General features: G+C 40.0%; 1 protein-coding gene across 9 annotated transcripts in view; it reads right to left on the bottom strand.

Annotated features, from left to right (window-relative positions):
- Positions 1-13,980, bottom strand: part of PPEF1 (protein phosphatase with EF-hand domain 1) — a 164,724-nt gene that overhangs the window by 43,379 nt on the left and 107,365 nt on the right. For 8 of the 9 annotated variants that reach the window (XR_013531532.1, XM_078362843.1, XM_078362844.1 and 5 more), the window contains 2 exons: positions 12,798-12,947; positions 7,378-7,530 (listed from right to left, as the gene is read on the bottom strand). Coding sequence is in view for 8 of the 9 variants with exons in the window: in XM_078362843.1 (XP_078218969.1) it covers positions 7,378-7,530; positions 12,798-12,947 (303 nt within the window). In the remaining variant the exon portion in view is untranslated. The remainder of the gene's footprint in view (positions 1-7,377; positions 7,531-12,797; positions 12,948-13,980) is intronic. The other variant, XM_008989036.4, reaches the window with a different exon arrangement.

The following is a 13,980-nucleotide window of genomic DNA, read 5'->3' as shown; positions in this document are numbered from 1 at the left end:
AACAAATGGGGGTTTCACCATGTTGGCCAGGCTGGTCTTGAACTTCTGACCTCAGGTGATCCACCCGTCTCAGCCTCCCAAAGTGCTGGGATTACAGGCAGGAGCCACTGCACCCGGCCTAGGTTTTTACTTCTTTAAAATTTCTCAGTCATCATTTTGGCAAAATAAGTAATTTATGGTAATCTGGAATTCCAAAATCAAACTTCAGTTTCAAAATTGTCTTTCCTAATGACTGGCTTTTTGAATGAATCAGAGGGCTCCTGAAAACATCCAAAAAGGAGGTAAGCAGGATTATTTGACATCTTCAGGTACATGGGATTGCCAAAATGTGTTCAACCTTCTTTAGGTTATATTTTTTGAGTAATATTAACATATATATTCCCAAATTATATGGAATTTATAAAATTCTAATGTCTATATGCTATCAATTATAATTATGGTTATTATTGATAAACTACAAAATTGTTTACAATAATTACAAAGTTATTGTAAACCACAAAAGTAACGAAATTTTCTTGTCAGTGCTATGCACCTAATTTGGAAAAACAACTGGTATCTAAGAAGATATAAGTCTACTGTTAATTAAGCATGGACTCATGAAGAACCAAGATGGCCACCTTGTCCTTCCTGAGTTCTTTTTTTTTTTTTTCTTCCTGAGTTCTTAAAGCTTGTATAATCCCAGCAATTTGGGAGGCCAAGGTAGGTGGATCACTGAGGTCAGGAATTCAAGACCAGCCTGGCCAACATGGTGAAACCCCATCTCTACTAAAAATGCAAAAAATAAGCCTGGCATGGTGGCACATCCTTGTAATCCCAGCTACTCAGGAGGCTGAGGCAGGAGAAGTGCTTAACCTGGGAGGTGGATGTTACAGTAAGCTGCGATCATGCCATTGCACTCCAGCCTGGATAACAAAAGCAGAACTCCATCTCAAAAAAAAAAAAAAAATTCTGCATTCAATGGAAATCATCATGACAAAAATAAAATAATCCAAATTGAATACATTGGTGTAATAAATTACAAATTGTTTAAAATAGTTTATAACCAATGCTTGATCCCATACTCCTGGGAAAACAAAGATTCAGGTACATTTGGTCACTTGATGGGCTACTTAAACATTTTATAAAGGGATTTGATTAAAATGTTATTTTCAATGCATGTTTTCTGGTTGTTTAAAAGCTTTTGCATGCAAGAGGGCTGATGTTGTAACAGTATATTATTATGCTACAGTGTATTTTCATGAGGTAAAAAAGCTTTTCATGGTTTGGATCTTCTGGAAACATCAAAGAAAGACTGTCCTTGCCATCCATACTACAACAAAACTTCAAGACTTGGGCTTTGGGTTCATGGTCTCGCAACTGAAAAGGGTCCCTCCGCACTTTTAGAACTGTGTACCCATTGGCACCCATGGGGTAAAATTAACCAGGGAAATTTCTCCCAAGAAGAAAATGGCATCTTTGATGTGAATAGCTTTTCCCAAATTTACAGATTAAAATTTCTACTATCATGAAACTCTCATCTTAGAAGTATTTTTTCTTGCTTATGCCTCTATGAACAATAGAAGTGGAAAAGTGGTCTGTTATGTGTACTAATGGGGTGTATTTTTATTTGTGAAGGAGTTTGCAGCCAGCCTTATACATGGATACACTTATATTTTGATAAATAAAGATAAAGGCCCAATGTAGGTAACTTACTTTAACACTACATGCATTGCCTTATAATCAGTCAAAAAGAAAACACTAGTTCCCTCCTCTTAACTCACATCATGGGTTAAAGAGAACATTGCCAGAAGGCCTTCACTATTCTAAAAGGGCATCATTTGTTAGGTCCTTTTCCCATGGTTTAAAGTAAAAGAAGCAATGATTAGAAATGTATCCCTCATGATAGGTTCTATAGCAAATTCTACTGTAAAGGCTACAGTTATACAATAAACTCTAAATTCTCTTGTGAACGTTATGATAAAATTGGTTAAACAGAAAAGTATCTGTGCAGCTGCTGGCACTTGTGGCCCATGGGGAAATACATCAAATGAAGATTATAGAAATTCAGTGATAGGGGATTGACAAAGAAACTGCTTAGTCAAGTGAGTAAACTCTCTAGCTCATTCTTTGATCTATTTGGTTTTAGGTTTGGTTTATGGGGACCTTGAGTAAGAGGCATATTCCAAACTCTTGCTATTATCCTCCCAATAGTCACAATAATAGTCTCCCTGGTACACTGTATTCTCTCAAAGGTTTTAAATGCTTGCATGCAACCATCTCTAGAATGTCATATGGTCTCTCTTCAACTGGAATAACAGGAGCTGAAAGAAATGTGCAACCATGAAGACACCAAAATCTATCAATGACGTGCTAAGACCAGAAACCCAAAATGATGATAGCTGAGAGTGGCACTGAGGCCCTAAGTTTTGGTCATACTCTCAACTAAATTAGAACCTGACCAAAAAAGGAGAATTTTTTTTTTTTAATAAAATTCTGGGAGACCATTGTTTTGGACTGAGCTCATGCACTAAGCCCCAACAAACTAAACCAAACCAAAATGGAGTCACTTGTGCTAAGACTTTAAGGAAACACAGATTCTAAAACAGACCAGATTTGGTTTTTTTCCCTGCAAATCTCTATAACAAACATTTCTGACAGCATAGGTATCAACCCCCTGAAGTTCCCATTAAATCTTTTAACCAAATTCATTTCCTCTCGCCTAGAGACCATCAAGCTTCAGATAATCATGCAACAAAGGCTCCAGCCAGTTCCAGGTGAAGAAGCTACTCTGGCCATCAAGAAGCTACTCTGTCTCCACTAGATAGAGCAGGGTGAGAGTTCTGTGATCCCCAATAGGTAGGGACTATGCCCCAAGCCAGCATGAAGCAGTTACAGAAAAAGACCATCAGTCCTTCTGGCTCCCATAAAGATTTAAGGGATCACATCTCCATTAAAATAAAAGAAGCAGCAGGAAAATAGGGTCTGGAGGCAGGGAACATAAGGCCAATTCACACTTCAGCTATAATAGGAAATATCCTCTCCATAGGGCTTAAGCTGAAAATGACTCTGTAACTTTACTTCAAACTCTTCATTTACATAGGGTGTACCCCAAGTAACCAATGAAATCCTCTAGGGTGTACTGAAACTCCCAAAAATTCTGTAACAGGGCCTTTGAGACCCTATGCTCGGGCCTGCTCCCACACTGTGGAGTATACTTTCATTTTCAATAACACCCTTCATTGCTCCCTTGCTTTGTGCATTTTGTCTAATTCATTGTTCAAGACACCAAGAACTTGGACACCCTCCATTGTTAGCAATTAGAGCAGAAATAAATGAAATAGAGAATAGACAACAATACAGAAAAATCAATAAAACTAAAAGTTGGTTCTTCAAAAAGACCAAGAAAATTGACAAACCTTAGTAAGACTGACCAAGTAAAAAAGAGGAGACTCAAATTATTAATATCAGGAATGAAAGAGGGAGTATTACTACCAAAGTTTCAGGAGAAAAAAAATATAAAGGAGTACTACAAACAACTTTAGGCCAAAAAATTAGATAAATTAGATGAAATGAACAAAATTCAAGGAAGACACAACTACCAAGACCCAAACTACTCAAAAGGAAACGAAACACTTGTATACAACTATAGCAAGGAAAAAGACTGAAATTAGTAATTTTAAAACTTCCTACAAAGAAAAGCCCAGGCCCACATGGCTTCACTGATGGATTCTGTCAAACATTTGAAGAAGAACTAAAATCAATCCTTGACAGACTTTTCTAAAACACAGAAGAGACAATACTTCCCAATTCCTCTTATGAGGCTAAACTTATATCAAAATCAGACAAAGCTATCACAAGAAACCATAGACCAATAGCTCTTATGCATATAGATGCAAAAATCTTCAAAAAATACTAGCAAATGGAAGTCAGCAACATATAAAGTGAATTATAAGGCCAGGCATGGTGGCTCATGCCTGCAATCCCAGCACTTTGGGAGGCAGTCAGATCACCTGAGGTCAGGAGTTCGATACCAGCCTGGCCAACATGGTGAAACCCAGTCTATACTAAAAATACAAAAAATTAGCTGGGCGTAGTGGCAGGCGCCTGTAATCCCAGCTACTCGGGAGGCTGAGACAGGAGAATTGCTTGAACCCAGGAGGCAGAGGTTGCAGTGAGCTGAGATCATGCCACTGTACTCCAGCCCAGGCAACAAATAAAGTGTATTATACATCATGACCAAGTGGGATTTATCCCAGGAATGTAAGGGAAAAAATAAAATAAAGTGTAAACAAACAAAATAAAGTGGATTATACATTATGATCAAGTGGGATTTATCCCAGGAATGTAAGGTTGGTTTAACAACTGAAATCAATAAATGTAATATACTATATTAATACAATAAAGGGAAAGAACACATGATCATTTTAATGTATTCAGAAAAAGCATTTCACAAAATCTAATACTTTCACAATAAAAACACTCAATAAACTAAGCACAGAAGGAAACTTCTTCAATGTAATAAAAGGCCACTACAAACAAATACACAGCTAATATACCTGATGAAAGACTGAATGCTTTCCCCAGTATCATGAACAAGACAAAGACATCTACTGTCATCATTTTTATTCAACAGTGTACTGGAGGTTCTAGATAAGGCAATTAAGCAAAAAGGAAAAGAAAAGGCAGATTGGAAAGGAAGAAGGAAAACTATTCACAGATAACATGAAATCCACTAAAAACTATTAGAACTAACAAGTTTATCAAAGTTCACAACACAATGTCAGTATATAAAAGTTAGTTATATTTCTATACACTAGCAATGAACAATCCAAAGTGTAATTAACAATTCTACTTACAATAGCATCAAAATTTAACAAATTTAACAAAACAAGAGCAAGACGTGTATACTGAAAAGTACAAAACACTGTTGAAATTAAAGATCTAAATAAACAGACATCCCAAGACAGCCATAGTGCTCAAACTGACCTACAGATTCCAGGCAACCCTACCAATAATTCAGCTGCTTTTTGGTAGATATTGACAAACTAATCCTAAAATTCATATGAAAATTCAAGGGGCCCAGAATAGCCAAAACAATCTGGAAAAAGAACAAAGTTGGAGAACTCGTACTTCCCAACTTTAAAACTTCCCACAAAGCTATAGTAATCAAAATTGTACAGTATTGACATAAGGATAAACATAGAGATTAGTAAATATAATTAAGAGTCTAGAAATAAACTCTTTTATTATAGTCAACTGATTGTTTAATAAGGGTGTCAAGAAAATTTAGGAAAGTATAGTCTTTTTAAGAAATGGTGCTGGTGGCTGGAGGCAGTGGCTCATGCCTGTAATCCCAGCACTTTGGGAGGCCGAGGCAGGTGGATCACCTGAGGTCAGGAGTTTGAGACCAGCCTGGTCAACATGGTGAAACCTTGTCTCCACTAAAAATACAAAAATTAGCTGGGTGTGGTAATGTACTCCTCTAATCCAAGCTACTACTCAGGAGGCACGGGTTGCAGTGAGCTGAGATCACGCCACTGCACTCTAGCCTGGGTGACAGAGCCAGATTCTGTCTCAAAAAAAAAAAAAGAAAGAAAGAAATGGTACTGGGATAACTAAATATCCACATGAAACAGAATGAATTTGGAATCTCACCTCCCACCACACACAAAAATTAACTCAAAATGGATCAGATACCTAAATTTTAGAGCTAAACGTATAAAACTCTTAGAAGAAAACAAAGTAACAGATCTTTGTGACTTTGGGTTAGGCAATGGTTTAGATACAACATCAAAAACAGGAGCAACCAAAGAGAAAAAAGATATCATTTTGACTGGGTGTCATCAAGATTAAAAACTGCTGTATTGCAAAGGACACCATCAAGAAATGGGAAAAGACAACCCACAGAATGAGAGAAGGCATTTGCAAATAATATACCTGATAAAGGATTTGTATTTAGACTATATTTTAAAAATCTCTTACAATGCAATAATAAAAACATAAATAGCTCAATTTTAAAGATGGGCAAAGGATCTGAATAGACACTTCTCCAAAGAAAATCTGCAAATATCTAATAAACATATGAAAAGATGCTTGACATCATTAGTCATTAGGGAAATGCAAATCAAAATCACAATGAGATTCCATCTCATGCCCTCTGGGATGGCTATAATCAAAATGATAGTCAATAACAAGTGTTAGAGAGGATGTAGAGAAATTGGAACCTTCATACATTGCTAGTGGAAATGTAAAATGGTGCAACCACTTGGGAAAACAGTTTGGGACTTTCTCAAAATGTTAAACTTTACTTAGAATTGCCTTATGACTCAGTAGTTCTACTCCTGGGTAAACACTTAAGAGAAATAAAAACATACATGCACAGAAAAACTTGCATGTGATGGTTCATAGAAGCATTATTCAAAATAGCCACAAAGTGGAAACATCCCAAATGTCCATCAACTTACGAATGAATAAATACAATGCATATATCCATATAATAAAATATTTTTCAGCAACAAATAGACATTTAGTACTGACATGCTACAACATGGATGAGCCTCCAGAACATTGTGCTGAGTGAAGGAAGCCGGACACAAAAGATCACATATGTTCATTTCTACAATATGTTCAGAATAGGCAAATCTATAAAAACGTAGATTCGTGGTTGCCTACGGCTGTTAGGTGGCACTGGCTGGCTACAGAAGGAAATGGGGAATAATACTAATAGGTATGTAGGTACTTTTTCAGATGATGAAAACATTCAAAAATAGATTGTGATGTTAGTTGTACAACACTGTGAATATACTAAAAACCATTGAATTATACAATTTAAATGGGTGAGTGACATGGCATGTGAATTATATCTCAATAAAGCTGTTAAAAATATAGTGATGGCCAGGCAGAGTGGCTCACGTCTGTAATCCCACCACTTTGGGAGGCTGAGGCAGGCGGATCACAAGGTCAGGAGTTCAAGACCAACCCGGCCAATATGGGGAAACGCTGTCTCTAATAAAAACAGGAAAATTAGCCAGGCATGGTGGTACCAGCCTGTAATTCCAGCTACTCGGGAAACTGAGGCAGGAGAATTGCTTGAACCTGGGAGACAGAGGTTGCAGTGAGCCAAGATCACGCTACGGCACTCCAGCCTGGGCAACAGAGCAAGATTCCATCTCAAAAAAAAGTATCTATATCTATATCTATATCTATATCTATATATCTATATCTATATCTATATATATCTATATCTATAGATATAGATATAGATATAGATACATAGTGATGAAGTCTGAGAAAATCATGTGGTCTGCTTGTAAAGTCACCTTTTATCTTTATATTGTAAGGTACAACATGTATGTTGGTGTCATTGTTGCCAGTCCAGTGAACACCGTGATTACCTACCTGTTCCCATTCATGCTTTGGTAAGTGTTCAGAAGGACATCCACTTGCTTTGATTCTCCCATGTGCACCGATAGTCACACCTACATTACCGTGCTTCGAGTCGCTGCTATGGTCTTTGTTTATTTCTCTTGGTGGCATCAGCACAGATTTCATCTATAAAACAGATTCATGCATTAGTCCAACCCTCTGCTTATTCTGCCGCATAAAGAGACTTCAGTCCCTATATTGTGGTACCACAACCCAATGAAAAACACACGGTCACTTTTTGCATCTCGCCCACCTCCTACGTCTCACTGATCCACTGATGTCAGTAAAGTGGGTCTGTTACAGTCTGTTGGTACATTTTCCAACTACAGTCATTGCCCTATAAAGAAAAAGTTTCTGTGTTTCATTGGAGTTTCTAAGTAGGTGTTAGATACATTCTGTGGCATCCATACAGAAAATGGAAGATGCTAAGGTAGGGGCAACTAGGCTCCTGTTGAGCCTTTATCTAGCCATAGGGTCTTAGGAGTTCAGAAACACCTCTTAAGAGGGTGGCTGCTGTGCATTTTGTTACGCTTTCCAGAAGAAATGAGAAAAGGTACATCTGTGTCCAAGAAAGTTCTTAAAGGGGACATAGGTTGAAAACTTCAGAAGCCCTTTAACCTAAATGCAGTGTGGTTCTCAGCCTGACTCTGCCAGCCATTGACGATGTTCTCTAATCCTGGCAACAAAACGGCTGTGTTTCTTTGGAAAACAAAATGTCTTTCTGATGGGGCATCAATTACTAGAATCCCTCTTGTTCCCTTACACAAGCAGAGACTGTCATTTTATACTTGTCTCTTTGTAGCACCGTCTCTTTAAACAAAACAATGTTAAACAATACTTCTGTTATACTGGTGGCCATGGTTCAGTGATAGACAAATTCTCTGTGGTAGCCACTTACTTTCTTTTACAAACTAGGGTATGTAGGAAATCTTACCTTCATTTTTAAAAAATAAAACTGAATCTTATTCTGAGGTCCTGTCTCATGAAGCTATGTAGAAATTCGATCTCAGCTATTACTAGTGACTTCACAGTCTACCTGCCCTGTTTCCTGCCAGCAAATTTCCGCAGGTCTTAGGCAGAGCAGAATATTCTGGGAGGACCCTCTAGACTTGGGTTCACACAACTCACTACTTCTTCTTCTTCTTCTTCTTCTTCTTTCTTCTTTCTTCTTCTTTTCTTTCTTCCTCTTTTTCTTCTTCTTCCTCCTTCTCCTTCTCCTTCTCCTTCTTCTTTGCAGAGATGGGATCTTGCTATGTTATTCAGGCTGGTCTCGAACTCCTGATCTCAGGAGATCCTCTCACTTCAGACTCCCAATGTGCTGGGACTACAAGCATGAGCCACCATGCCCAGCAAGTACACAACTCATTTCTGATGAGCTCACTGAGCAAGGGTCACATGGTCTCTTAAATATATGTGGCTGTGACATTTTCAAGGCCACTTGGGATCAGGATACTTTGTCCCAGCTCTCCGTAAGGCACTACACCACCATTTTCCCCTGGGGAGTCCTGGTAGCCATCTTTCCCCACATGCCTTGCTAGTGAGTTTGAAGAACACTAAACCAGAATCTTAGTCTTACAAAATCTTCCTTCCTTCCTTAGTCCCTCTGCATTGACCCCCCTCAACCTGCCCACCTCACAAAATACCTTAAATAAACCTAGACTAGAGGTTGTCATCAAATTCCCCCAACCCTTTCCCTCCCCTGTTAACAATGATACCATAACGACCACATGTGTAAACCAGGAAGTATGGACCCTCCTACCACAGAGGGCTGGAGGGTCCTATGGGATGGGAAAGTGGCAGTTATAAAATTGGACTGTAACAATCTACTTTTATCTGATAGAGTGCCAAATGGCTGAACCTGTTATTTTCACTATAGTTTTTAATACAACAAGTACGTGTTACCAGTTCAACCTCACTCAAGGAAGGGCAGAAGACAAACAATATACAAGTCGAATTTCTATCTTTAAAACCAGTCTCATGAGCAGGTAGAACAGTGATCCCTGAAGCGGTTGAAACTTGAGGTATCCTGAGAAAATTGCTGGCCCACAAACTCCTCCCCAGGGTCTGTCTTGGTGACTGAAACACAAACCTCAGATCCAAGTATCAGGAAAAAAGAAGAGAGAACTGTAGAAGAGAGCTATATGTTTAGTACTATATGCTATTTTCTTTTTCTTTCTTTCTTTTTTTTTTTTTTTGAGGCAGTATTTCACTCTGTCATCCAGGCTGGAGTGCAGTGGCTTCATCTTGGGTCATTGCAGCTTCTGCCTCCCAGGTTCATGTGATCCTCCTGCCTCAGCCTCCCCAGTAGCTCGGATTACAGGTGTGCGCTACCATGCCCAGCATTTTTTTGTAGTTTAGTAGAGACAGGGTTTCACCATGTTGGCCAGGCTGGTCTTGAATTCCTAGCCTCAAATGAGTCACCTGCCTCAGCCTCCCAACGTGCTAGGATTACAGGTGTGACCCACCACACCTGGCCACCATTTTCTTCATATAGATAATTACAGTTAATCCTCCCAACAATCCAATATAGGAAGATGATAGGTTTTTTTTTTTTTTTTTTTGAGATGGAGTCTTGCTCTGTCACCCAGGCTGGAGTGCAGTGGCGTGATCTCAGCTGCAACCTCCGCCTTCTGGGTTCAAGCAATTCTCTGCCTCAGCCTCCCAAGCAGCGAGGATTACAGGCACCCTCCACCATGTCCAGCTAATTTTTGTATTTTTAGTAGATATGGGGTTTCACCACATTGGCCAGGCTGGTCTTGAACTCCTGACCTTGTGATCTACCCACCTTGGCCTCCCAAAGTGCTGGGATTACAGGCATGAGCCACCACACCCGGCCTGTGGTAGGTATTTTTGTCTTCAGTTTATATGTGTAGAAACCAAGAATTAGAAAACTTCAGTATGTTGCTCAGTTACTCAGGAAGTGGCAGAGGCAGGATGTTAACCTAGTTCTGTCTGTCTAATGATAGACCCTCACAGTCTTCACTATGGTAAGGTGGCTCTCAACTTGGGATCTCCTCAGAACTAGTGAGGGACATCCCAGAGGCAACTTCTCAATATCCCAGAAAGCCCTCGATAGAGCTGGCTGCTCAGGCTAACCTCAGGAAAGCAAACATTTTCAATCTGATCAATTGGAAGAGCTGCCATGACTGATTAGCACCGTAGTCATAGGGCAGGTGGCGATGGAGTGTGGCATTCATGCCCTGTGTTCACCAATATTTGACTGACAAAGACATCATGTTCCCTTATGCTCTTAGCTAGAATTTCATCCACTCACTATGTTAATACTGACTATTGTATCTGGATCAAAATGTCTTATTGGCTTGACTACTCACTCATATCATAAGAAAGGTACCTTAAACTTAGGGTGGGCTTAACTGTTATTGCAACTGGGTTTTTTTTTTTTTTTTTTTGAGACAAGGTATCTATCATGCAGACTGGAGAACAGTGGCATGATCATAGCTCACTGCAATCTCAAACTCCTGGGTTCAAGCAATCCTCATGCTTCAGCCTCCCAAGTAGCTGGGACCACAGGTGTGTACCACCACACCTGGCTAATTTTTTCTTTTTTGTAGAGATGGGGTCTTGCTATGTTGACCAGGCTGGTCTCGAACCCCTGGCCTCAAACTATCTGGCCAGCTCAACCTCCCAAAGTGCTGGAATTACAGGCATGGGCTACCATGGCTGGTGGCCTTTTTTTTTTTTTTTTAAGAGTAAAAGGAGGTACCATTAATAATTACACCAGGACAACAGGTTTAAGCCAGAAAGCATGGTCATCAGTTGGTGAGGTGGGGAAGGGTGGTATGTAAAATCACCATAGAATCAGGCAAGGGTTATAAAAAAGTTTCTATCCGGCCGGGCGTGGTGGCTCATGCCTGTAATCCCAGCACTTTGGGAGGCCGAGGCGGGTGGATCACTTGAGGTCAGTAGTTTGAGACCAGCTTGGCCAAAATGGTGAAACCCCATCTCTACTAAAAATTCAGAAATTAGCCAGGTGTCATGGTGGGTACCTGTAATCCCAGCTACTCGGGAGGCTGAGACATAAGAATTGCTTGAACCTGGGAGGCAGAGGCTGCAGTGAGCCAAGATCATGCCATTGCACTCCAGCCTGGGAGACAGAGTGAGACTCCATTTCAAAAAAAAAAATAAAGTTTCTATCCAGTTTTGTTTTAGGTTTGCCCTGCTTTGATCTTAAACCAGAAGACAGTCAACAAATATTAAGTACTTACTACATACCAGGTGCTGGGGTTTTGTGTCAGTGGACTAGAAAAGCAGAGAACGATAGTAAACAAACAGTACCACAATTTCTTATTTAAATTTGGTAACTGTGATGAAGGATATGTACAAGGGGCTTGACAGGATATAAAAGAGGATCTCATCTGGTCTGGAGGTCAGACTTACTAAGCTTTAATTAAAAAGATGGGGGCCGGGCACAGTGGTGGCTCACACCTATAATCCTAGCACTTTGGGAGGCCAAGGTGGATGGACCACCTGAGGTTAGGAGTTCGAAACCAGCCTGGCCAACATGGTGAAACCCCATCTCTACTAAAAATACAAAAAAATTAGCCAGGCATGGTGCCACACGCCTGTAGTCCCAGGTACTTGGGAGGCTGAGGCATGAGAATCGCTTGAACCCGGGAGTTGGAGGTTGCAGTGAGCCAAGATCGCGCCATTGCACTCCAGCCTGGGTGACGAGTGACTCTATCTCAGAACAAATTTTGTTTTCAAAAAAATTATCCTAAGTTATTTTATGTGTATTAGGCAGGAAATCATATCAGCTCAGAAATCAATCGCACTTATGTAAGTGACTCCACTTATCTAAGGTACCTAGAGTAGTTAGATTCATAGACAGAAGGTAGAATGGTGGTTGCCAGGAGCTGTGAGAGGGAGAGAATGGGGAGTTAGTGTTTAATGGGTCCAGAGTTTCAGTTTGGGATGATGGAACATTCTGTAAATTCATGGTAGTGATGGTGATGGTTGCACACAACAATGTGAATATACTTAATACCTCTGAACTATACACTTAAAAATGGTTACAGTGGCAAATTTTATGTTATGTATATTTTACCACAATATAAATAAATGGAGATTTTAATTTTAAAAATTAGGATTTTTCGCTTTTAGAAACCACATAAAATGCCAACATTTCCTCATTTTTCTACCCTCCACATGAATTAATTTTTTTCCATATATAGAAGTTACCCACTTAGTTCTTTATCATGCAGTTATAGATTTTTCTTAAAATTTACACTTTTATATACTCTAATAAAATTTATACTCTAGTCTTTTTAGAGTTATAACCACTAAAACACAAATCAATTCAAAATAATAAATGAAAAGAGGGATATTCCCTTCGGGGTCCCTGAGAGAAGATTCGTGCCAATACTACTTCTTACTTTGTTCCTCTCTACACGGTGGAGTAAATTCAAGTCTGTGGTCTCTGATATCCCACCATGTACAACCAGGATTTCATTGTCAATGATTGTACCAATTGGGAGCCAGGTATAGAATTCTTCCAAGGTTTGTAAGATTTTTTTTCCATGTATCTGTAAGTAAGAGCTTGAGTAAGTTTTGTTTTTCTGATAGGTTCAGTTTAATGAATATTTTCCACATATGGATAAAAAGTAACAGTTTTCAGGCCACCCAGAGGAAGTCAGCAAGGAGTCACTAACCAATTAGCATGAATTCATCATGTCTTTTTATTCTGGGTTTTTTTTTGTTTGTTTGTTTGTTTTTGAGCCAGAGTCTCACTCTGTTACTCAGGCTGGAGTGCAGTGGCAACCTCTGCTCCCAGATTCAAGCGATTCTCCTGCCTCAGCCTCCCAAGTAGCTGGAACTACAGGCATGTGCCACCATGCCTGACTAATTTTTGTATTTTCAGTAGAGACAACGTTTTACCATGTTGGTCAGGCTGCTCTTGAACTCCTGAACTCAGGTGATCCTCCTGCCTCAGCTTCCCAAAGTGCTGGGATTACAGGCGTGAGCCACTGCACCCGGCCCTTTATTTTGTATTTTTGGTACTATGACATCTTGGGGCCTTGCTGACTCTGGAGGAGAGACTGTCCCTCCCACGGCTAGCTAATTCCTAGTCAATGACTCGCCCTTCATATGCAAACCAACCAATGCAGAGCCCACACCCCAGCTACCTTCTTCATGGAGCTCACACTCAGGGCCACTCTTCCCCTGCCCTCCTCATCCTGGCCAGGTACCAGACAACTAGATACAACCTCTACGGCCCAGAGCAGCCTGACATTACTCAAACTGGTCAGTCCTAAACCAGATTACCCTCAGATGCTCCCCTCTGCCTTCCCTCCCACAAAAACCACAACCAAGGCTGTCACCCGTGTTTTCCCCTCTCTCCCTCTGCCTTCTTTTTTTTTTTTTTTTTTGAGTTGGAGCGTCGCTCTGTCACCCAGGCTGGAATGCAGTGGCGCTATCTCAGCTCATTGCAACGTCCACCTCCCGGGTTCAAGTGATTCTCCTGAATCAGCCTCCTGAGTAGCTGGGATTGCAGGCACACACCACCACACCCAGCTAATCTTTCTATTTTTAGTAGAGACAGGGTTTCACCATATTGGT

This window comes from Callithrix jacchus, chromosome X, assembly GCF_049354715.1.
Source record: "Callithrix jacchus isolate 240 chromosome X, calJac240_pri, whole genome shotgun sequence".
In the NCBI taxonomy this organism is placed as follows: Eukaryota; Metazoa; Chordata; class Mammalia; order Primates; family Cebidae; genus Callithrix; species Callithrix jacchus.
Note: the sequence above shows the minus strand (reverse complement) of the source record. Positions and strands in the feature narration are given on the sequence as shown.